This window comes from Cinclus cinclus, chromosome 16 (genome assembly GCF_963662255.1).
Source record: "Cinclus cinclus chromosome 16, bCinCin1.1, whole genome shotgun sequence".
NCBI lineage: Eukaryota > Metazoa > Chordata > Aves > Passeriformes > Cinclidae > Cinclus > Cinclus cinclus.
In genome coordinates, this window is record NC_085061.1 from 2430254 (window position 1) to 2453273 (window position 23020).

Here is a 23020-nt window from a genome sequence, read left to right on the forward strand (position 1 = left end):
TGAGGCCGGTACCATCCCCAGGGCTCGGTGCCATCCCCAGAGGACGCTGTCCTGCTCAGGGGTTGCAGCCTGCGCTTCTCCCTTCTCAGCTCCCTGCCAGGTGCCGGGGGTCCCCGTGCGCTGTCTCAGGGTCCCCGCTCGGTGCCGCCGGGGCTCCCGGTTCTGCGGGGCGGTGCGGGGAGGCGGCGCGGGGCGGGACGCGGTGACGGACCCGCCTCCATCCATCCCCCCCCGCCCTTCCCGCCGGTGGCAGCTCCGGGCACGGTTCTCGGGAGCAACTTGGCGGCTCGTCCCCGTGGTGCCTGTGCCCGGGCCAGCGCGGCCATGGCGGGCGGGCGGCCCCGCCACCCCTAGAGCCGCCCGAGCTGCAGGAGCCACCGGAGCCACCGAGAGCCACGGGAGCCACCGGAGCCGCCGGGATGAGCGCTCTCGCCTTCGACGACGCGGCCCTGGAGGGGCTGGCACCGTCCCTCGGCCTCTCCGGGGCCAGCGACATCGACACGGCCCTGCTCAGCGACATCGACGGTGCGTCCCGGCGGGGACGGGATGGGGCACGGCCGGGGCTTGGGGCCATGACCGGGACCGGGCTGGGGCTATAACCGAGGCTCGGTGCACGGCCGGGATCTGGGCTCGGTGCAGTCCTGGGGCTCGGTACATGACCTGGACCGGGCTGTGGCACGGCCGGGAGCGGGCTGGGGGAAAACCGGGCTTGGTGCACGGCCGGGGGCTGGGCACCGTGCGGTACCGGCTCTTGGAGCGTGCTCGGGACGTGGCTGGGGCTATGACCGGGGCTTGAGACACAACCGGGACCGGGCTGGGGGTGTAACTAGACTCGGTGCAAAGTCAGGACTGGGCTGGAGGCATAACCGGGTCTCGGTGGCCGGTACCGGGCTGGGGGTGTAACCGGGGCTTGGTGAATGGTCGGGCGCGCTCGGTGCATGGCCGTGGCCGGGGGGTCCAGGCTCGGTGCACGGGCAGGGAACTCGGTGCCGGTATTTGGCCGGGGCAGCGGGATCGGTGCACAACCAGGACTCGGTGCATGGCCGGCGGACCGGGCTCGGTGCTGGGCCCGGCGCGGGGAAGCAGGGGACACCGATCTCCTGGAGCGCGGAGTCGGTGCAGAACCGCGCCGGCTCCGTTACCGCGGTCCATAGCAGGGGGTGGGGGAACACAGAACACCGGGACCCCCGGACTGGAGGTGCCGCTACCGGGACAGCCCCGGCGTTTCCCCCCCCCCCCCCCGCCCCGTTCCCGGTCACAGCATGGTGTCGCCGGTAGCCCCGCCCCCTCCATGACGTCACCGGCGGGGTTACTCTCGGTCGTTCCCTCCAGGACTCCTGGGTTCTCCCAACCCATCCAACCGCATGAGCTCGGAGAGATGGGGCCAGCCCCGGGGCTGGCACCCACCTCCTCCCCGCTTTAGGGTCCGTGAGATGGGGATACTCCAGAGGGACCCATTCCCGGAGAGCACCCATTTCCCAAAGGGACACATTCCTCAAGGCGACCCATTCCCCAACACCATAGCAGCACCTTTGCTGAGTTCACTGTTTCCAAGGCTTTAGCAAAAAATTGGGGATCCTCAAAAAATTTGGGATCTCAAAAAACTGGGGATCCCAGCTCTCGGGAAGCCCCATACCCGCCGTGCCACGTGCTCCACCAGCTCTGTCGATCCACGCCATCCGGCACAGCCGGTGGAACACGCTGCAAGGCAGGCACGGGACTTCAGCCTTCCAAGACCTGACCCACTGTGTGGTCCGTGGTGGTCTCTCCTCCGAGATCTGGGATGGAGGTGGCATCCCAGGCCTGCAGGTTCATCCCAATGGCAGTCAGGGTGGATCAAAGCAGATCCAGGTGCCACCTGCTTTTCTTGGCGAGGTTTTGGCGTGGGCAGGGAAGCAGGAGCTGTGCCAGGGCTGAGTGGTGCCGTATGGGATGAGGTTTTCCCACTGTGGGGTTTTGCCACGCTCCTTTGTATCACAGCCAGCTGGGCCACCTCGTACCCCACAGTTCCCCTAAGTGGGTTTGTCACCGGTCCCCTGTTGGCCACGGCTTGTCTCTCATCCCTGCACAAACCCTAGAGTGATGTGGGATGTATGCCCAAGGATGTGGGTGCCCTGAGCCCGCTGGGACCCGCCAGGACCCACAGACAAGTGGGTCTGCTCCCCCAGGTTCCCACGATGGGAGTGGATATGGCACTGGTGGGTGCCCATGTCCTGCAGATGGCCTGGGTGGCAGCGGGTGCCACAGGAGAGAAACACCTGGAAGGTGCCAGCAGGGTGGGACAGCCGTACCCACCCTCGGGCTGGACAGCAGGAATCGGAGGGGGGGGTACAGCAGAGAGCACCCCCTCTCTGCGACTCTAGACTTTGCTCTGCACCACGAGGGAGCCTTGAGGTGGGGGGGGGGGGGGGGGGGAAGAGTGGAAGGAGGGGGCTGGGAGCCCTCCAGAAGGGACACCCACGTGCACAGGGCAGGACGCCGAAGGCTGGATGTTTTTTGGGGGTGTAACCGTGCTGCGTGCAGACGCCGATCGTTGTGGGGTTACTCCTGGGCAATGAATGGGGGGGGGGGGGTGTCACACCGGGCTGGGTGGGGATGGAGGCAAAGGGGTTAACGGAGTGTGACCCCGAGTAACCGAGGGCGGATCGCGGCGGGTGCCCGCGAGTAACCCGGTGCCGGGCTCACCTTGGGCGCCGGGGGCTGTCCGGGGGCGGCCGGCGGGCACGCAGGCGGCGATTGGCGGAGTCGCATCACCCCATCGCCGGCCGCGCTCCAGCCCTGGCGCGGGCAGCGCGGGGAGGGCGCCGGGGAGGAGGCGAGAACATGGCTTTAAAATATCCCGGGGCCTCTTCGCTGCCGGCCACGGGGCTCAGCGGGAGCTGCAGCCTCCTGCTGGGGATTCCCCCCGCTCCCACCGGTATGGAGTGCACTTTTGAAGGTACCCCCGCCTCGTCAGTCGCCTCCTCCTCCTCCTCCTCCTCCTCGTCTGTCAGTGTCACCGTCGGAGTGCTGCACCCCATGCGGAGGGCGGTGTCCGGGGGCAGTGTGCTCGGTGGGGACATCCCCGGGGGTGGGTGCTTTGGGGGAGTGCCCGGGGTCTGTGCGTGCAGGTGGGATGAGCCTGGGGGTACCGGAGTGTGGGGTATCCTGGGGTCTGTGAGCCCCCCGAGGGCTGTGCCTGGGGATACCGGGATGGGAGCATCCCTGTATGGTGGGAGCATCCCAGGAAACCTCAGTGGAGGTGTCGCCGAGACCCCGATGTGTCTGGGGTGCCCAGGTCCCATTGAGTGCGACAGACCCGTGCTCAGGCTGTTTCAGCCCTGTGCTTGTTCAGCTGCCCTCCTGAGAGCTGTTGTGATCAAGCACACCTGGCACTGGGGTCTGGCACATCCCGGGGGTGCCATCCCGCTGTCCCGATCTGAGCACCCCCTCCCCTTGATACAGGGGCTGGTTTGGCGATTGTCGGGGTTCCCAGTACAGAATAAATGAATGAATGAGCTGGCACAAACCCGCATCAATATCAGAGATATGATGAGATGTGCCCTGCCACTCCCAGACGAGGCTGAATTACACTGACTGCTGTTGGCCAAGCCCCGTTTTGAGTGCCTCAGTTTCCCCAATGTCAGGATGGGTGCGAAGCTGAGAGGAACAGGGCACTTTTTGCCCCTGGATTATGGGGATCTGCCCCTTAAATGCTACACTGTGGGGAGGACAGCACGGGGCCAGCCCAGGCCCACTTTGGGAGGTGCAGCACAGCAGCTGACGGCACGAGGGATGTGTTTTTTACAGACATGCTGCAGCTGATCAACACGCCGGACAATGACTTCTCGGGGTTGTTCGACTCACCGTTCAGTGCCCCGGACAGCGCCGTGCCCCCAGGGCTCCCCTCCACGCCGGGCACCCTCAACACCTTCCTGGGTCCCAGCAAGCCTCCCCCTGCTGCCCCCACCGGCAGCACCTACGGGGGACCCCCCGGGATGGCCACCTTCACTCCGCCGCCCCCGGCCCCGCTCCTGCCGGCCCCATCTCTGGGTGTCAAGGAGGAGCCATCGGTGGTGCCCAGCAGCCAGCCCCAGCCCGGCGTCATGCTGGCCCCCAGCTTCGTCCCTGCGTCCCCCAGCCCGTTCAGTCCCCAGCCCTTGGTGGGCTACCAGAACCAGCACAGCTTCTCTGGTGAGGATTTGGAGGGGCAGAGGGGGATTTGGGCTCCCAGGGTGAAGGTCTTGCTGGAGGTGGGGGATGTGCCCCTGCAGGATGGGGCTGTTCAGGGCGGGCTGGTGCCAGGAGCTTTCTTAATGCTGTCCTCTGCTTCATGCCCAGCTGTGCAGCCTGTGAGTTCGGGGCAGACCCTGCCCAGCCCTTTGCCTGCCCCACAACCCAGCCAGCCCGTGACACTGCCTGGCCCCGTGCAGAGTGTGGCACCCCAGCAGCTCCTGGCCCCCGCCACCCCCACCACCCAGTCTGTGTCACCACAGATCCAGCCAGTGCCGGTAAGCCCAGGGCCAGAACTGGGGGGTCCCCATGGCCCCCACAGCCCCACTGACCCCCCACTGCCCCTCAGGTTCTCCTGCAACCCCATTTCATCAAGGCTGACTCCCTGCTGCTAACGGCCGTCAAGACAGACGCCAGCAGTGCCAAGACTTCCACCATCGCCTCCCTGGCCACCAGTGCCAGCAGCTCTGCCACCCCGCTCCAGGTGCCGGTAGGTGCCACTGCAGGGAGCTGCAAGTTGGGGAGATGCTTCTGCACGGTCGCTGACCCCACCCTACTCTCCTGCAGGCGCTGGTGAGTGGAGGGACCATCCTGGCCACGGTTCCACTGGTGGTGGACGCAGAGAAGCTGCCCATCAACCGGCTGGCACCCAGCGGGAAGCCAGCCCTGGTGCAGAGCCGGGGCGAGAAGCGCACGGCCCACAACGCCATCGAGAAGCGCTACCGCTCCTCCATCAACGACAAGATCGTGGAGCTCAAGGACCTGGTGGTGGGCACTGAGGCCAAGGTGGGAGCAGGGGGTGGTGGGACAGGGATGGGCAATGGGGGGGATTTTCCCAGTATTTGGGCTGAACTGTCCTTGCCTGCTGGCAGCTCAACAAGTCGGCGATCCTGAGGAAGGCTATTGAGTACATCCGCTTCCTGCAGCAGAGCAACCAGAAGCTGAAGCAGGAGAACCTCGCCCTGAAGATGGCCATGCAGAAGAAGCGTGAGTGGAAGGGCAGCTTTTGGGGTGGGAGGATCAGTTCCATGCCCCCAGCAGCCATCAGCTTCTTCTGCTTCCTGCAGAGCCCACGAAGGACCTGGGGACCCACTACAGCCAGGGAGCCAAGGCAGAGGCCCCCATGGAGGTGGTGAAGGCAGAGGTGATGGAGATGCTGACACCACCACCCTCTGACGTGGGCTCGCCATCCCACAGCAGCCCACTGTCACTCAGCGGTGGCAGCAGCAACAACAGCAGTGACTCAGAGCCTGACAGTCCCCTCTGTGCCCATGGCAAGGTGAGGGAGGGCTGGGGGGCATCTCCCTGCCCTGAGTGGGGCAAGGGATCTGCTGCTTCATGTAGGAGGTGATAAGGGCACAGTGTACCGGATGGGGAAAGAGCTGACAGACCTGGTCTTGTTCTCTGAGACTGCTCCTCACATGATTTGGGTGGCAGTGGAGTCAGTTTTGTTCTACCCTAAAATGTGCTCTGTGCCCCATGCCTATACCCTGAAATCCACGCCCCTCTATTCCAGCCTGGGCCTCATCACTGTGCCCCGTACCCCATGCCCTATATCCCATGCCTGTGCCCACCACCCCACATCCATGCCCATGTCCCAGGCTCACAGCAGCTCTGCCCATGCAGGTGAAGCAGGAGCGCCCGCCGCCCTCGCCCAGCAGCCAGGGAATGCTGGACCGCTCCCGCATGGCCCTCTGCACCTTTGTCTTCCTCTGCCTCTCCTTCAACCCCCTGGCCTCCCTCCTCCGGGGTTCTGGGTCCACAGCCCCCCTGGGGAGCCAGGACACCGCTGGTCCCGGCAGGAGCATCATGGCTGAGTCTGGCACTTTGGGTAAGCTCTGGTGTGGGGGCCATTGGGATGGAGATTGTTGGGATTGGTGTGGAATGGAGGCTGTGAAGGTGGGCCTGGGCTAGAGGCTGTTGAGGTGAAGACCACCAAGGTGCAGGGTGTTGGGGTGGGTGTATGGTAGGAGCTCCCTGGCTGTTTGGTTCAGCATGAAGTAAGGACTGTTGGGATGGGGGTGTCAGAAAGATGACCATCACAGTGGAGGTAATCACCCCATGGTAGACATGGGATGAAGGCCATCAGGGGGGGGTCTCGGGATAGGTTTGAGATGGGAGATGATTGGGGTGGACATGGAGCAGAGGCCATTGGGTGGATGCTGCTGGGATGGGCACAGGGTGAAGGCCACCAGAATGGATATCATGGGGGGTGTGTGAGGCAGAGACCATTGGGGTGGAACCTGTTGGGGTGGACATGATTGGGTGGAGGCTCTGTGGTGGACATGAGGTGAAGGCCACTGGATGGAGACCCCGGGGTGGGCACAGAGCAGCATTGGTGGAGCGTTGCTGACCCATCCCTGCGCAGAGGACCCATGGGGGTGGACGCAGTGGCTGTGGCCCACACTGGCCTTCTGGGCACTGAACGTGGCGCTGGTGCTGGGCGCGGTGGTGCGGCTCTTCGTCTGCGGGGAGCCCGTCACTCGCCCCCACTCCGAGCCCTCCATTCTCTTCTGGCGGCACCGCCGGCAGGCCGACCTCGACCTGGACCGGGTATGTCCCACCGTGCACGACGTCCCCTGCCCCACCTGCCCTGTCCCCTTATCCTGTCCACACTGACACCGTCTCTCTGGGGTGCAGGGAGACTTCGCACAGGGAGCCCAGCACCTGCGGACGGCGCTCGGGGCGCTGGGGCGGCCGCTGCCGGCGTCCCACGGGGACCTGGCCTGCAGCCTGCTCTGGACACTCCTGCGCCACCTGCTCCAGCGCCTCTGGGTGGGTCGCTGGCTGGCTGCCCGTGCTGGGGGGCTGCGCCCGGACCCCCCACCCCCTGCCCACGTCCGCCAGAGTGCCCGCGACGCTGCCATGGCTTATCACCGCCTGCACCAGCTCCACCTCGCCGGTACGGCCCCGCACCGTGGGGTCTGAGGGTCAGGACCCCTCTGCCCCGCGTGTCCCTGCAAACCCTGACCCCATGCCTGAGCCTTCTGTCCCCATTCCTATAGGGAAGCAGGCTGGGGGACATCTGCTAGCCATCAACCTGGCACTGAGTGCTGTCAACTTGGCTGAGTGTGCCGGTGACGCCATCTCCGTGGCAGCGCTGGCTGAGATCTACGTGGCTGCTGCCCTGCGGATCAAGGCCAGCCTGCACCGCTGCTTCCACTTCCTGGCGGTGAGTGTGGGGCACTGGGGTGTCCCCTGTGTCCCATGGGACCGGGGTCTCGGGTCCTTCCTGACCCCCTGCTCTCCCCACAGCGCCCCTTCCTCTGCAGTGCCCGGCGTGTGGCCCTGTCCCACGGTGGGGCCGTGCCCCCTGCCATGCAGTGGCTCTGCCACCCCTTGGGACACCGCTTCTTTGTTGACGGGGACTGGGCAGTCAAAGGTGTCCCCAGGGAAACCATCTACAGCTCTGCCGGTAACCCAGGTAACCCCATGCTCCCAGCCCCTGCACCTCTCATTTTTTGGGGGGTGTGGTGTACCTGCTGACCCTATCTCTGTGCCCCAGTGGACCCGCTGGCACAGGTGACCCAGCTCTTCCGTGAGCACCTCCTGGAGAAGGCGCTGTGCTGTGTGGCCGTGCCCGAGTCCAGCCGTCCCACTGCCCAGGGAGAGGGGTGAGTACTGGGGTAGGCACCTTCGACCCGTGCCTGGCGTGGGGCCAGCCCCCTCACAGCCCCTTTCCACAGGCGGTTCTCTGATGCCCTCGAGTACCTCCAGCTGCTCAATGGCTGCTCAGATGTCAGTGGCACACCTGGCCCCATGCCCTCCATCACCTCCGGCTTGGCGGCTGTCACAGGTGAGGCTGGCGTGTTCCCCATTGGGATCACTTCATGTGGAGGGCCATGGAAGTGGAAACACCCTGCTCCTGTGGCCCTCCCACCCCGCAGGCACCGACCCCGTGTCCAAGTGGTGGGCATCCTTCATTGGCATCGTTATCCACTGGCTACAGGGGGATGAGGAGGGGGCTGAGCGCCTCTACCCGCTGGTGGAGACCATGCCTCGGGCACTGCAGAGCTCTGAGTGAGTGCTGGGGACATCGGGGACAAGGGCGGTACCTCACTGCATGTCTCCCCCCTCACTTGGCCTGGCATGGCCTCTCTGAACACACCTGAAGCACCTGGTGTGTGTTGAGGAAGGGCACAGCGAGGGGTCTGCAGTGACCATGTCCCCTCCACCTTGCAGGAAGCCCCTTCCCCGTGCTGCCCTGCACTCTTTCCGAGCTGTCCGTGCCTTGCTGAGCAAACAGGATGGGAGCCAGGCCACCCTAAGCCACTGTGAGAAGGCCAGCAGCTGCCTGCGCGAGAGCCTGGAGCTGGGCAGCCCCTCCAAAGGCACCATCGACAAGGTGAGCTGGGCTGGGGAGGGACGAGGTGGCCGTGAGCCCCCCCAGCCCTGGCGGGAGGTGCCCCCCGACCCTCGCGGGGGTGCATTGTAGTTGCATTGCATGTGTCAGACTGGGAGTGCAATGCCCCTGCCATGCAGCCCGGCGGGGGTCCCGCGCAGCAGCGCCTGCCCGCAGCGACCTCCTCACACCCCCGTCCGTCTGTCCGACCCCCTGCTCACCCCGATCCCCTTGTCCCTCCAGGCAGTGCAGCTCCTGCTCTGTGACCTGCTCCTGGTCACCCGCACCAACTTGTGGCAGCAGCAGATGGGGGCCAGCCAGCAGCGCAGCTGCCTCTACCAGGCATCTGCCCTGGAGCTCCGCGGCTTCCAGCAGGACCTCAGCAGCCTGCGGCGCCTGGCACAGACCCTGCGCCCCGCCATGCGCCGGGTGAGCCCCCCGACCCGTCCGTCACCTGCTGGGTCCCCTGGTGCCCTGCACCTGGCTGTGCTCACCGTCCCCCCAATCCAGGTGTTCCTGCACGAAGCCACTGCCAGGCTGATGGCCCGGGCCAGCCCCACTCGCACCCACCAGCTGCTGGACCGCAGCCTGCGGAGGAGAGGGGTGCAGGGCAGCAAAACAGGTGGGCACGGGGATGGGAGATGTGGTGGGACACATCACTCCTCACCTGCAGCAGCCCAGCAGCCTTGAGTGGTGGGATATGTGGTGGGATAGGGGTGGGACACATCACTCTGCACTCACAGTGCCCCAGCACGTTGGGTGGTGGGACATGGGGTGGGATACCTTTGTCACCACCTTGGAGGTTGGGAAATGGGGTGGAGCACCCTGCTCCACACCACAAGTCTTGGGTGGTGGGACAGAGTGGGAAACCCCATTCTGCAGCCACAGCACCCCCACCAACCCTGGATATGGGATATGGGGTGAGGCATAGGGTGGGACACCCCTTTCCCACCACCACCACAGATGGTGGGTCATCAGGTTGGACACCCCACCTGCAGCACCCTAAGCGCTGGGACACGTGAGCTCCCAGCCCCTCCATTGGTGGTGGCACCAGCTGCGGGGTGGGTGAATAACCCCATCCCCGTGCTGATCCCCGCAAGATTCATTCAGTGACTTCCACGGGCACTATCGGTGCTGACCTTGGCTCTGTCCCCTGCAGCTGGCGAGCCCGAAAGCCACCCCACCCCACGGGAACACGCCGAGGCGCTGCTGCTGGCCTGCTGCTACCTCCCTCCCAGCTTCCTGGCGGGCCCGGGCCAGCGCGTGGGGATGCTGGCTGAGGCTGCCCGTACTCTGGACAAGCTGGGCGACCGCCGGACGCTGCACGACTGCCAGCAGATGATCATCAAGCTGGGCAGCGGCACCACCGTCACGTCGGGATAGGTGCGGAAGGGGCCACCAGCCCCCCTGCCACCCCCAATGGATGCGGGATGTGGGGCGTGCCTCAGTTTCCCCGCAGGGTGATGTTAGGGAACGGTTTTGGACGTGAAGGGGTGGGTGGGGAGGGGTCGGGTGATGCCCGACGTGGGTGCGGGGTGGAGGTCCCAGCCACGTGGGGCAGCCGCATTTGGGGTGGGCTCCCCCCACTCCCTCCCACGGCCGTGTCCGTGTCCCCAGCCCGCGTGGGGGACGGGGCGTGGGGACCTCTAGTGACACTGTCGCAGTATTGCAGGGCACCGGCACGCGCGGCAGCGACCCCCGGTGCCACCCGGACCCCCCCACTGCCACCTGCATCCCCCCCCCCCGGTGTCACCTGTACCCCTCAGTGCACACGGTGTGGCCCCTCCTGGGGTCTCTGCCCGGCCCCCCGTGGGTCCCACTGCTGCAGGACTCCTTGGGTTTGGGGCTTGCTTTTAGGGGGTGGAGCCCCATGGCAGTGGGGAAGCGCCCCCTCCCCAACCATGAGGACCCCCACCTTATTCCCACCTCCCCAGCACTGATTTCCCCCCCCCCATTAAGAGCTGCCACCACCCCGGAGCATGGACAGGCTTTGGGAGAAAGGATGGCAGGGTGGCACGGGGCTCCTGGGGGGGCTGGTGGGTGCCCCTGTGTCCTTGCTTCACCCCCTCTTGTACATAGACCCCTTCCCCTCGCTTCCCCCCACTCCCCTTTTCCCTTTTTAAAGGGTATTTTCATAGTTGGACAGTTTTGTACAGACAATTAAAGCTGATTATTTATACTGGTGCGTGCTGGATTGGAGGGGGACTGACACCAAACCTTGGGCCCCTCACAGCTGCGGATGCCTTGTCCCCACAGGGCTGCACGGGAGGGGGGGACAAGGGTGGCAAGGATGGGGACACTGGGTGCTGAGGGTCCCCCAAATACTCCCTCTTTACCCCATGATATCCCAGGGGCTGCTGTCCCCCTGTCCCCATACCCCATCCCCTTCAACAAGGCCCCTGGGGACAAAGGACCGGCCAGGGGCTGTCACAGCCCAGGGGGGACCCCAGCAGCCCCCCCAAGGATAAAGAGAGGCCACGACCAGGACGCCACGTACTTCCAAAACAATCGTTGTATCTTTATTGACGCTCTGAATGCAATGACCTGTTTTTTTACTCTTAAGGAAAATAAACATCTTTTAGAAACAGCTTGTTACACACAATCTTCAGTGTGAAGCAATATACTAATAAGAACACTAGTCTTAACATTTACAGTCTTCATATATATTATATATATGTATATGTATACATATATATACACTATATAATGAGGCAATATATAATACACACGGTTTACCATTTTACAGTCATATGTACAAGATGTCACTAAAAATAGCCAGATTTCAGGCAACACTGCCAAGGACACAGGGATTTTTTTTTTCTTCTTTAAATTAATTTTTTTATTAATATTATTTCTTCCCTTTTAGTTTTTTTCCACACCTCCTCTTTTTGTTTTTCACTCCTGTGTCCGAGGCAGCTGCTGAAACAACAGACATTGTGTGGCCAGCAAACCTTGGGGTGGGTGGGATGGAGGGGACACAAGAAGTGGGGACATGGGGCGCTGGCTTTGCAGGGGACATGGATGGGACCAGCAGTGTGCCCCCCCGCCCCCCCCCCCCTTTGCAGGATGCTGCAGAGGTGGGGGACAGCCAGTGGCTGTTTTTAGGATGAGATTTGGGGTTGGTTCACCCTGGGCTGGTTGCTACCTGTGTCAGGGTGTGGGTGACACAAAGATGGGCTCTGGAGCTTGGGGACAAGGGCAGGGGTCATCAAAGTGTTGGGCAGTCCCACAGCTCCACTGAGGTGGCCAGGAAGCAAAAGCCAAGGGAGCTGAGCAAACCCAGGGCAGTGAGGGGTGAGCCAGGCCCATGTGGAGGGGAGGAAGCAAAGGCCTCCTCCTCCTCCAGCACGCAGAGCTGTCGGGGTCAGCACAAGCACAGGAAGCAGAGCCCCCACAAGAGGAGCCACAGAAGGGGTGCTGGTGAGGCCAAGCACAGGCAGTAGGGTGGGTTTTGGGGTGTCCTGGACAGCAGGACCAGGTGTCCCCAGCCCAGCAGTGCCAGCGCCACATGGAGTGGGAGGGTGGTGGGTGCAATGAGTCAGGGTTTGGGAGCGGGGATGGGGCAGCCCTGTGGGTGCCCACCAGCCTGGCCAAGCACCCTTAGCCCCCAAGCACCCTGGGTGCAGGTGAGGACAAACAGGAGATGGAAGAACAAAACGGAAAAAGCAGAGTGGTGTTTCAAACAGCAGGCCGTTGTTTGCCTTTTTTTTTTTTTTGCTAGTTTTTCTCATTTTTCTCCTTTTTTTGGTCTTTTTTTTTTTTTGTCTTTTTTTTAATCCTCTTCTTTGCTGAACTATATACAGACACCATGAGGTTTGCTGAAGGCAACATCTCAGATCAGATCAGTGTGATATTGAGAGCCGGGACCCACGGAGGGTCCGGCGGCCCCACAGTAAGACAACATCGCCGGGACCCCCCCCTTGTACACGGACACCCCCCGCCCCCCTGTGCAGCCATCGCGGGTGGGGGATCCCGATCCGTCCCCCGCGTATCCAGACCGGGTTTTACCGGGACCCGGCGGGAGGGAAAGCCCGGCGCAGGCTCCGCCCGCCCGGAGCGGGCTCGGGGGGTCCCCGGCCCGGCCCGGCCCCGCTCTGCTCCAGGCGCTGCCTCCTCTGCCGGTCCCTCGGTGGCGGCGGGGCGGGTGCCCGCGGGCGCTACACCGGCTGCCTCTGCGGAGAAAACGGAGGTGTCAGCCCGGGGACCCCGCCGGAGGCGGGGAGTGGCCCTGGGTTGTCCTCATCGGCCGCCTCTCCCCACCGCCAATAACCGGGCATTAACCCGGGACGCAGCGATTTGAGAAGGGGTTCAACCATCATGCACCACCTCGTGCTCAGGGAAGGGGATAAGACCCCCGAGACCCAGCTGGGGTGTCCCAGACCCAGCAGCACCGAGTCACTGGCGCACCCGATACCCCCAGGTGTGTGATGCCCACACAGAGCTGAGCATCCATGATGGGTATTCCCAGGAATTTGGGGTCTAAAGGCAGGTACTCCTGCCACAGGGAGCTGCAGGGTATAGGGGGTGCACAGGGGGACTCTGGGCTTACCTTATGTTTGGGACATCTCAGAGAGAAGCTCTCCTCAGTTAATAAGCAACCTGCGAGGAGAGGACAAGGATGTGTCAGGGGCAGCTGCCCCGGAGTGGGAGGAACGCAGTGTCCTCCTGGTCCACGGCCACCTACCAGCCACAGCATGTGAAGGGCTCAGCTGAGGCCAGACAAGCTTGTGACACTTGCCAGTGCTGCCGGCACAGTGGGCATCACCATCCTGGTAAGCCAGCGAGCCACGAGCCCACCCCTGACCCTGGAGCAATAGGCCCCACATTCAGCTGGGTCACAGAGAGCCCAGGACCCCGTGCCCCATCCCCGTGGCTGGGCTCACCTGTGTCGACGGCACACGCGTAGTGGTAGGTGTGGGGACACCCCTTCTGGCAGCAGCCCACCGTGGCTCCCGCTTGCTGGCAGCTCGAGCACTTCTGTACACGCACCCGGGGATTCGGAGCAGGAAAGGAGAGATGTGGAGAGACAGAGAGACCCTGTCAAAGCCCAGCACAGAAGAAGAGAACCACGATGGCCCCAGCAGCGAGGGCAACGTGGGTGCCCCTGATCCTCTCCAGGCCCTTCTTCCCTCTCCCAGGCAACATCCTTCCATGCCAGCGCACTGTGATCCACACCATGCCTATCACTTGGCTGTCTGCAGCCACGCATGAGGTTTCTACCTGCCATGCAACTCCCCTGCATGACACTGAGCCCACAACCATGCTCCATGGAGCAGGGACCAGGTGAAGGGACATGACCTGGGTTGTGCCCAACTTGCCCTCTCCCCAGCCGATGCTGCAGGGATGGGAGCACCTGGCTCTGTGGTGAGGGCAGCAGCCTCCAGCCAGCCATGAAATAAGCACACAGGCTTGGGAATACAGCCAGCCCCCAAAACCTAGCACTGGGGGACTTGCTGGAAACTCCCTTCAAAGCATTGGATGGGTAGCTGTCCCCTTCCTCTCCCCAGCACTAAAAATCCATGTCACAGAATTCCAGGATGGTGTGGAAGGGACCTGAAAGAAACTAATCTCATTCCAGCTCCCCTCCCACAGGCAGGAATACTTTCCACTAGACCAGGTTGCTCCAAGCCCTATCCAGCCTTGAACACTTCCAGGAATGGGCCAGCCACAACTTCTCATCCTCTTCAGCATCCTCCCTATTTTGCTCACACGATGTGTCCTCACTCCAATCACTGCCGGAGCGGAGCAGGGCAGGATCATCCCCTCCCTCCAGCTCCCCTTCCCCTGCTGCCCATCATGGTGGCATCAGGCTGTGTCGTGCCCACTTTCATCTCCCACCCTGCAGCATCTGTCCTGCACTGAGCAACCCCCTGCAACACATGACCGGGCCAGGGGATGTGACAATCCCATGGGGGCCAAGTCGCCTTCCTAAAACGTAATACCATAGCTTATTTCTGTGCCTAAAAAAAGGAGAGTTCAGGTGCTATCAGATACGCAGCAGCAGAAATCTTGCAGGGATCCAGCCGGGCTCATGGTGCTGAGCACCTGCCCTGCTCTCCCACTGCAGAACTATTAATTTTCATCCCGACCAGAGGCGCAGACACGGGAATGACGTTGGCTGAAGGAGGCCAGCAGAAGACGCCGCCTCGGGCGTGCGGCCGAGCTCTTACCAGGTCGGCAGCCGCCTTGACAGCCTCCTGCAGCCCATAGAGCTTCCCCGCCACCAGGAAAACCCCAGCGGTCCATACAGCACAGGCCTCGTGCAGCCAGTGCTCCTGCGTGTCGCCCGCCGGCTCCTGCGGCGGGGACTCGGCCTTGTGACATTCGTGCCGCCGGGGCTTTTCGGCCGCCTCCTCGCCCTCTGTCCTCTCGTCACAGCAGTAGCAGCTCTGCAGCCGACGGAACATGCCCCGCGGGCTGGAGCGCAGCGCGCTCTGCTTGGCCGCCTCGGCAGCCCCCTCAGGCCGCGCCGCCTTCCCGCAGCCGCCCTCAGGCCCGCGGGGCGCCCGCTCGGCCGCGGAGGGCACGGTGGAGTCCTCGCCCGGCCCCTCCGCCCGCGCCTTCTCCTTCAGCCGGGATTTCTTCTTGGGCAGGCAGTCCTCGGGGTAGTAGGGCCCGCAGAGGTCCCCCAGGTCCTTGTAGTTGGCGGGGTTGCGGCAGAGGCAGCAGACCAGGCACGCGGCGCTCAGCGCCTTCGACACCACCGGCCCCATGTGCATGGTGGAGGAGGCGGGCAGGGCCGCCCGCGGCCGCGGCGCCGGCCCGGCCGGTCCCCGCTGCAGCCGCGCCTCGTCGCCGGGTGAATTGACGACGGTGCAGGTGGTGCTGAACTCTCCGCGCCGCTCCACGCGGACGTAGGGAGCGAAGGGCGGGGCGCGGCTGTCCGCCCGCAGCCGCTTGCAGGAGATGTACTTGAGCCGGATCTCGGGCTCGGCGGGGTGCAGCAGCGGAGCCTGCTGGGGCTGCCGCCGCCGCTTCCCGCGGCTCTTGCACCGCGCCGGCACCGCCTTGGCCTTGCCGTGGCCCAGCCGCTTCCGCTGCCGCTTGGAGTAGCCGTTGTAGTTGGAGTGGTTGGCCCGCGGCTTCGGCCCCCGCGCCGGCCCGGCGGCGGAGCGTCCCTCAGGGGGGCCATCGCTGCTCCCCGCCTCCTTCTCCTCAGTCTTTGGTTTCTTCTCCCGAGGCGCCTCCTCCGCACCACCCGTGCCGGCTACACGCTCCCGGGGTAGTGGTAGTGGCAGTGCAGGGCTCAGGGGTGCCTTGGCTATGCCCAGCGCTGCTGCTTTGCCCTTGCGGTTCCTCTTCTTGGGCAGGAGCCCCAGATTCTTGGCCACCGTGTTTGGGCTGGACTGGGTCCCCGGTGTTGACCCACAAGCCTCCCCCTGGCAGCCGTCATGGGGCAGCTTCTTCCCACCACCTGGCTTCCCCTTTGGTGCTCGGCCATTGGGGTTCCGGCAGAGCGGCTCAGCCACCGGCATTGTGGGCACCTTCTGTGTTGTGGCCAGCTTGGGCAGCCGCGCATCACCCACCGCCACAGCCACGCTGCTGTGCTTCACCACCCGCTCCCGCTCCGCCCCAGCCGGGCTCAGGGAGGAGCCATAGGCAGCTACTGTGGCTGCCACTGCTGTGGCTGCTGGTTTGCAGGTGAACTTCTTCAGGTTGGGTGAGGTGATCTTCTGGACAATGGCCTCCAGCTTGAGGCCGCGGCCCTTGCGGGGAGGCAGCACTTTGGTCTTGGTGGCCTCCTGGAAGGCCGCCCGGGAGGTGATCTTGATGCAGACATCTGGGGCCTCCTTTGGCAGGGGGTGCTTCGGGATGGCTTCACCAGAGTTCTTGGGGGGCAGCTTGGCTTTCACCTTTTTGGCCACCGGCATCTTCTTGAAGAGGCTGGGGGGACCCTCTGGCTTCTCTTCCTTCACGCCGCCGCTGTTGCTCCGCAGGACCAGGTTCCTCTTCTTGGTGGGGATGGGGGAGATGAAGGTGGACTTCCTCTTCAGTGAGTGCAGTGGCCGCTCTGACATCTTGCCCCCCACGCCCGGCCCTGCTTTGGGCAGCTTCATCCGGGCACCCACCTTGCCCTCCTTGTGAGGGCTGCCCGGCGCTGGCAGCTTGAAGGCAGGTGGGAGGTGGTTGTTGGATATGAGCTTTTTGGGCGCTTTGCAGTTCTTCAGCCGGACATCAGCTGCCCGCTTGCCCCTCTGCCGCTTGGTGTAGAACACCTCCTGTGTCTTCGTCCGGGAGCGCAGGATCATCGACCGCTGGTCCCTCTCCCCGGATTCCACCGCGTCTCCCTCCAGTGGTGTCGGCCCTGCCACCTCCTCTGCTGCCACCAACCCGGGCACCAAGAGGGTGGTATCGCTGGCATTTTGGACCACCCTCGGGGCTGGCCGGCTGTTGCGCTTCCTGGTTTTGAAAGCCACCCTCTGCTTCACTCCACAGCCGGGTTTCTTCCCCAGCTTCTCCTGGTGCGTGGGAGCCTTCAGTCCCTCCAGCGGGGCAGGGGCGCGGGGCTCAGCCAGGGCAGTGAAGGAGCGGGTGCACATGCGTGCCGGCAGACCCTCGGCTGGAAACCGGGGTGTTTGGCTCTGGGTGCTCTTGCTCGGTACCTCTGTCTGTCCATCTGGCCCCAGGCAGGCACCGGCCACGCTGCTGGCTGCTGGCAGCTCATCAAATGGACTCAGCACGGTGCTGCCAGGGCCACTCCCCTCTGACAGCCGGCAGTGGACCCTCTTATTGCGGAGGCTCTTGCCCCGTGAGACAGGCTCCATCTTCCCCAGCACATTTTCGGGCGTAAGTTGTTGCTTCACCATGACGGATGAGGTGGACTCAGCACTGGCTGCCTCCAGGTGGGATGTCTCCCCTCCACCATTCTCCTCCTCAGGCTGGATGTGGGGCAGGGAGGATTTGAACCAGCTCTTCACCTTGGTCTCCGTACCCACAGCAGGGCCCAGCAGGATGACAGACTGGCCAGAGAGGCGTGGGGTGGGAGCTGAGCTCTCCTTCTCCACTGTGCTGACAGTCTCCTCGGCCGACACAGGCACCTCGCTGGAGGATAATACGGCTGGCATCTCCGGGGGCTTGGGTGGTGAGGCATCGTATGTCACTGACTTCTGCTCCGAGCCAGCCAGCTCACAGAGTGAGGAGTACTCCTCTGCCTCCAGGTCTGACTCCTTCAGATCTGGCGAGGAGATGATGGGGATCTCACTAAAGTCCCCAGCTGAGCAGCAGTGCCGAGTGTCCTGCAGCCACCTCTCGCTGTCCGCCTTTGTTGCTTCATCATAGGTCAGTGTCTCCTCCTCCTCCTCTATCACCTGCTGGCCAAAGTCCTGGACCGTCTCACTCTTGGCTGGCTGCTCTCCATCGCACAGGTCCAAGCCGCAGGCGTTTTTTTTCTCCTTGCAAGAGCTCACCAATTTGCTGGGAAATAAGCCCTTGGGGAGGTCAGTGGCCTGGAGATCCTTCCACCGCAGGCAGGCCTCACCCAGGCTCTCCTCTGGCCACTCAAAATGCTCCATGGCATTCTCAGACGCCACCGAGTTGGCAGTGGTGTTTGAGTAGCAGCTGTAGCTGGTGGCCCCTGCGCTTGATGTCGCTGCTGGGATGCTGGACTTGGAGTTGAAGGCCAGTGGAGCAGTGTCCTTCAGCACATCCTTGCTTTCGGTGGCTGCAAACTCCACCTGGGGACCCTCGTACACTTCCTCACTAAAGTCCTTCCCCGTGCTGGCCCCTGAAGCTTTGTCCAGCTTGAGGGGCTCAGTAAGCGTGCTGGAGTCACCCTGGCTGGGCCAGGCACCTTTCACCATAGAGTCCAGGCTGGGCCGGTGGTTCTCCAGCTGGAAGGGGGACTTGGTGGTCTCCTTGCCCAGCATGGGCAAGTTGGCCCAGGCTTTGTCTGCCTTCTCACTGATAGCATCCTGCAGAACGATGATCTCAGAAGCCAGCTCTTCCTGGGACAGGGCGCTGAGGAGCAGTCGGGGGCAGTCCCGTTCATTGCTCACATACTTGGTGAAGGTCTCCAGGGGCAGGGTGGCGTGGATACTCTGGAAGGAGTCATCTGATTTGGTGGACATGTCGTCTGGAGAGGTCACAGAGCACGTGGACACTGACTCAGGCTTTGCCTTGGAGTTGCTGTTGACGCGGGCAGGGCTGCGGTTCTGGTTGCAGTACAGGAAGCTCCTCTCCAGCTGGTCCTCTGACCCACTGAGATAGTCAGCATCCTGTGTCTCAGCATGGACAGACTGGGGGGTGCTCAGCGGGTCGGACAGGGGAGTCCCCACCTGCTCTGCCGAGTAGGTGCTGCTCTCAGGACTGCAGTGCTGCCCCTTGAGCTGCTCGGGGGTCCTCGCTGGGGTCTTGATGCCCTTTTTCTGGGGCACAGCTGCCTTGGAGAGCAGCAGCTGCTGGACAGTGTTGGAGATGTTCTCCACCTGGGAGGTGAGTGCTGTCAGGCTCTGCAGGCTCAGATCTGACAGCAGGTTTTCGGGCAGCTTCTCCTTCTGCAAGTTTTTGCAGTTCCCGGATTGAGTGTCAGGGCTCGTCCCATCAGTGGGAGAAGGGTTCAGCAGCGGCATGAAATGGCTGTGGTCAGCAATGCCGGCCGGAAAGGCACCGGCATTCAGCGGCTGCTGGCTGTATTGGAAGTTCTCCAGGTTGGGCATCAGAGGGGAGGGAGTGGAGCTGTAGGACGGGGACCTGCCGACGGAACGAGCTGGCGAGTGGCTGGCACTGGGGCTGAAGGTCTGGTAGTACTGCTCCGGCGTCCGGACGGGTGGCGCATCGCCCTGGCAGTAGGTCTGGCCTGGCTGGTTGTAATGTTGGTACTTGGCCAGGTTTTGGTAGTGGAGGGTCTCCGAAGCGTGATGCCGCCCCTGCATGGGCTGCGGGGGCTGCGGGGGCTGTGGTGGCTGCGGGGGCTGCGGCGGTGGCGGCTGCGGGGGCTGCGGCGGTGGCTGCGGGGGCTGCTCGTAGCCAATGCGGTTGGGCTGGTAGCCGTGCAGGTTGGGCACGCGGGGGCCAGGGGCCAAGCTGGCAGCGCTTCCCAGGGGCCGCTCCAGCGGCGGCTGCCCCGAGGGCGCCGTGCAGCTCTTGTAGGAGTGTGCCGGCTGACTGCCCCCAGGCACCGAGGAGTAGGTGGAGGAGGCAGGGAAGGACTGGGAGTGCTGCCCAAAGTGAGGGCTCTGTGAGAAGGGCATGGGTGAGGAGACATCGTTGGGCAGTTTCTGTCTCTGCAGCTTGGGGTAGGGGAGTGCGGGAGGCTGCTGCTGCTGTTGTTGCTGCTGCTGCTGTTGCTGCTGCTGCTGCTGTGGCTGCTGCTGGAAGTGAGTCCGGAAGGGCAGCGAGGTGGCCGCCGGCTCATGGTACGGCCGCCCACCTGCCAACGCCACTGTCTTCTTCATCAGGTTGTCCTCGTACTTGGCCACGCCACCGGGCAGTGCCTGTGGCTGGCCACCCCATGCCTGCAGGCTCTCGTCCCCGGAATACCGGGCTGGATAAGGGCTGTTCTCCTGCACGGTGTAATTGGAAAAGGCCGGCCTGCCCTGCAGCTGCTGCCCCGCTAATTGCTTGTTTCCCCGGTGGTATTTCTCCACGGCGCTGTTCTCATAGCCTGTGTATGGCAGCTGCTGCTGACTGTAGTACTCCTTCGCCACCAGCCTCTGCCGCTCGCAGTTCGGCCCTGCCTGACTTTGATGCCTGTAATTCTCCAGGCGTGATGTATCTTGTGAAGTCGGCTGGTAGCTCTGTTGGTTGCCATGGAAACCACACCTTTCTCGAAAGGACTGCATGGCGCGGGCTCGTTATCTGCGAAGAGAGAGAGGCGAGAATTCAAATGAAGCGTCACCACCGCGGTGGGCCGGGGACCGAGAGGGGCCTAGTGTCACCTGCACCATGGGGACAACATTGCCTCACCTCACCTCAGCTGCTGGGCATTGCCCCACTGGGCATTGTCTCACAGCCACCCCGGAACACAGCACGTGATGCTGCATCACCTCGCATTGCCCTGCATTGTCTGGCATCACCCCATGGTGCATTGAATGGCAATTGCATGGCCTTGCACTGCTCTCCAACACCTCACCTCGTGTTTCACCTTCCTGCATCTTGTTGCCTTGCATCACCCTGCATTGCATCGCCCTGATTTGCCCTGCATTGCATTGCCTCACACTACCGACCCTTCCTTCATGTTGCCTTGCATTTCATCACCCTGATTTGCATCACCCTGCATCGCATCACTTTCCATTTTGACTCCCTGCATTGTGTTGCCTTGCATTGCATCGCCCTGAACTGCGCTACCCTGCATCGCCTCCTCCTGCCTCACCTCACATCACCCTGCACCACATCACCTTGCATTTCATCTCCCTGCAACATGCTGCCCTGCATTGCATCGGCTTGCATTGCCCTGCATCTCATTGCCCTGCATGGCATCCCATTGCCCTGCATTCCATCCCTGTGCACTGCACTGCCCCGGATGGCAGCAGCTGGCTCTGTGTCACCTCACATCGCTCTGCCTCGTGCCGTGTCACCCTGCATCACATTGCCTGACGCTGCATCCCCACCTTGCAGCATCCTGCAACCTCCTCTGTCCCATCTCCCTGCATCGCAGCACGGTGCCCATGGGCAGGAGGGTGCTGGGTCTGGTTGTCTCCTTCCCGCCTGCAGTGGGCTCAGCCACCCTCCTGCCCTTGCTGCTGAAGCTGCCCATCCCTGCTGCTCACCCCTCCCTGCCTGGTCACCTACTGCAGTGACCCCCCACACCATGTCGGGGTCCCTCTGCTTTTTGTTTCACACATCCACCACCCCTCACATCCACAGATCACTCCCACCCTTCTCACACGCCTCCCCAGGGATGCCGGGATCCTGTGAGCTCCTCTGCACACCCCTCTTATCGCCATTCTTTTTAATTATTGGGCTAATTACTGGAAGCAGCAGCGTGGAGGGCCAGAACCGCAGGCTCTGCTGCAAAAAAAGTCATTTCAACTTGCTGGCTCTGCCCATCTCTGCCGGCTGCTGCCTCCTGCAGCCCCCCCGGCCCCAGCGATCCCCCTGCCCCGGCGCGATGCCATCTGGAAGCTGTCTGCTCCTGCCAGCAGCCATCATTACTGAGCGCCTCGCCACCGTTGTCATTAAAGCTCCCCATTTCCTCACCCCACTTGCTCTGGGAGCAGGGACACACCTGGGTCACTGGTTTGATCTCTTAAGGCAGCAGTCAAGTGGCTTGTGGGGGCTAATGAAGTGGTGGTGGGGGGGATGCATCCTGCCTGTCTCCAGTACCAGTGGGTTGAAGATACTGGGGTGGACATAAGGATGAGATACTTGTCAGCTTGGGTTAGGGCAGCCCCAAGGGTCTGTAGATGTCCAGGGACATCCCCAGTTCTGCTCCCTTGGCAGTGACACAGTGGTGACACCAGTGCTGTCCCCTCAGTCTCCTCTCATCAAGGCAATGAGTATAACAAGAGGAGGGGGTGCAGACAGTGTCTGTGCCCATCCCACTTCCTGGCACACTTCCCTGTGGGATATGAATTCATGTGTGTCCCCACATGTCCATCACCTTCATGCCACTGCCACAATATGTCAAACACCACATGGTGTGGCAGTTCTGCCACAGCCACATAAACCACACTTACGGTTTGACGGGTCCCAGCTCAGCCCTTTTCCTTGCAGCACCTACCAGCAACACCTCAGCACCTTTTGGGGGTCTATACACACACATGGGGCTTTATTTAGTTCTATTTCCATAAACACCAGATGCTCAGGCATGCACCCATCACACAGTGTCCTCGGGCACCACTGGACCCAGGCTCAGTGCCACCCATACCAGCCCAGCACCCCTTCCCTCCCTGCTCCCCATTCCCTTTTGGGATGGTTTCCATGTCACTGCCAGATATTGCAGTTGCATCTTGCAGGCTCTGTAGGCAACTTGATACAGCTAAAGCCTAAATTCCAGTGAAAAGATGGGTCAAAAAATATAGAAAGCTGGCCCAAAAGCTCTTATCACAGCATGGTGTCCTGTGCCAGCCCTGTGCCAGTGCTGCTGGAACAAAGGCAAGAAAATCAAAGCCAGTCTGTGGGGCAGCCCTGGGCTGTGGTAGGAGAATTAATGGGAGCAAAGGGCCCTTCATGCTGTGTGGCAGTGGGTTTGAAAAATGAAATCGGCTTGAAAAGACCCTGGGCTGAAGCTTCAGGGGCAGCTTTTCTCCCCCTTCTCCTTTATTATTAATTATCGTGATTAATTAATTATTGTTATTAATTAATTATTGTTAATTTTCCAAACAGCTGGGACAATGTCGGGATGAGCAAAAGAGCACAGTGCGAGGGGACGGATCAGTCACCGGCACGCAGGGGTGGGGATGCACAGAGGGAACGTGTTCCAGCTGAAATCCCACAAGCCCAGAACCATGGTCCTATGTCCCTGTGGGCCACCTGGGCACCAGGCTGTCCCTGGGAGGGGACACACTCCTCACCAGCAGCACCGGG

The 23020-nt window shown here is 62.7% G+C and overlaps 2 protein-coding genes across 2 annotated transcripts; one reads left to right on the plus strand and one right to left on the minus strand.

The window, feature by feature from the left end:
- Positions 1–383: 383 nt before the first annotated feature.
- Positions 384–9937, plus strand: SREBF1 (sterol regulatory element binding transcription factor 1). The gene is made up of 19 exons (XM_062503400.1): positions 384–525; positions 3790–4173; positions 4321–4490; positions 4562–4702; positions 4780–4998; positions 5085–5199; positions 5280–5491; positions 5839–6043; positions 6581–6765; positions 6853–7114; positions 7218–7384; positions 7468–7636; positions 7718–7826; positions 7899–8008; positions 8100–8232; positions 8395–8557; positions 8798–8983; positions 9065–9176; positions 9714–9937. Exons 1-19 carry the CDS (start codon positions 420–422, stop codon positions 9935–9937), a joined length of 3372 nt encoding a protein of 1123 aa, XP_062359384.1. The 5' UTR covers positions 384–419.
- A 1986-nt stretch (positions 9938–11923) lies between these two features.
- RAI1 (retinoic acid induced 1) lies at positions 11924–20334 on the minus strand. Its single transcript, XM_062503693.1, has 4 exons — positions 14725–20334; positions 13438–13531; positions 13104–13153; positions 11924–12726 (listed from the first exon to the last, which is right to left on the minus strand). The coding sequence occupies exons 1-4, from the start codon at positions 20332–20334 to the stop codon at positions 12712–12714; spliced, it is 5769 nt and encodes a 1922-aa protein (XP_062359677.1). The 3' UTR covers positions 11924–12711.
- Positions 20335–23020: the final 2686 nt, after the last annotated feature.

Coding starts and splice junctions, on each gene's coding strand:
- SREBF1 (XM_062503400.1), top strand. CDS start 420: ATGAGCGCTCTCGCCTTCGACGACGCGGCCCTGGAGGGGCTGGCACCG. Junction 6,044..6,580: donor GGCTGAGTCTGGCACTTTGG/GTAAGCTCTGGT, acceptor ATCCCTGCGCAG/AGGACCCATGGGGGTGGACG. Junction 8,558..8,797: donor CCAAAGGCACCATCGACAAG/GTGAGCTGGGCT, acceptor TTGTCCCTCCAG/GCAGTGCAGCTCCTGCTCTG.
- RAI1 (XM_062503693.1), bottom strand. CDS start 20,334: ATGCAGTCCTTTCGAGAAAGGTGTGGTTTCCATGGCAACCAACAGAGC. Junction 13,532..14,724: donor TCAAGGCGGCTGCCGACCTG/GTAAGAGCTCGG, acceptor GTGCGTGTACAG/AAGTGCTCGAGCTGCCAGCA. Junction 13,154..13,437: donor CGCGTGTGCCGTCGACACAG/GTGAGCCCAGCC, acceptor CTCTCCTCGCAG/GTTGCTTATTAACTGAGGAG.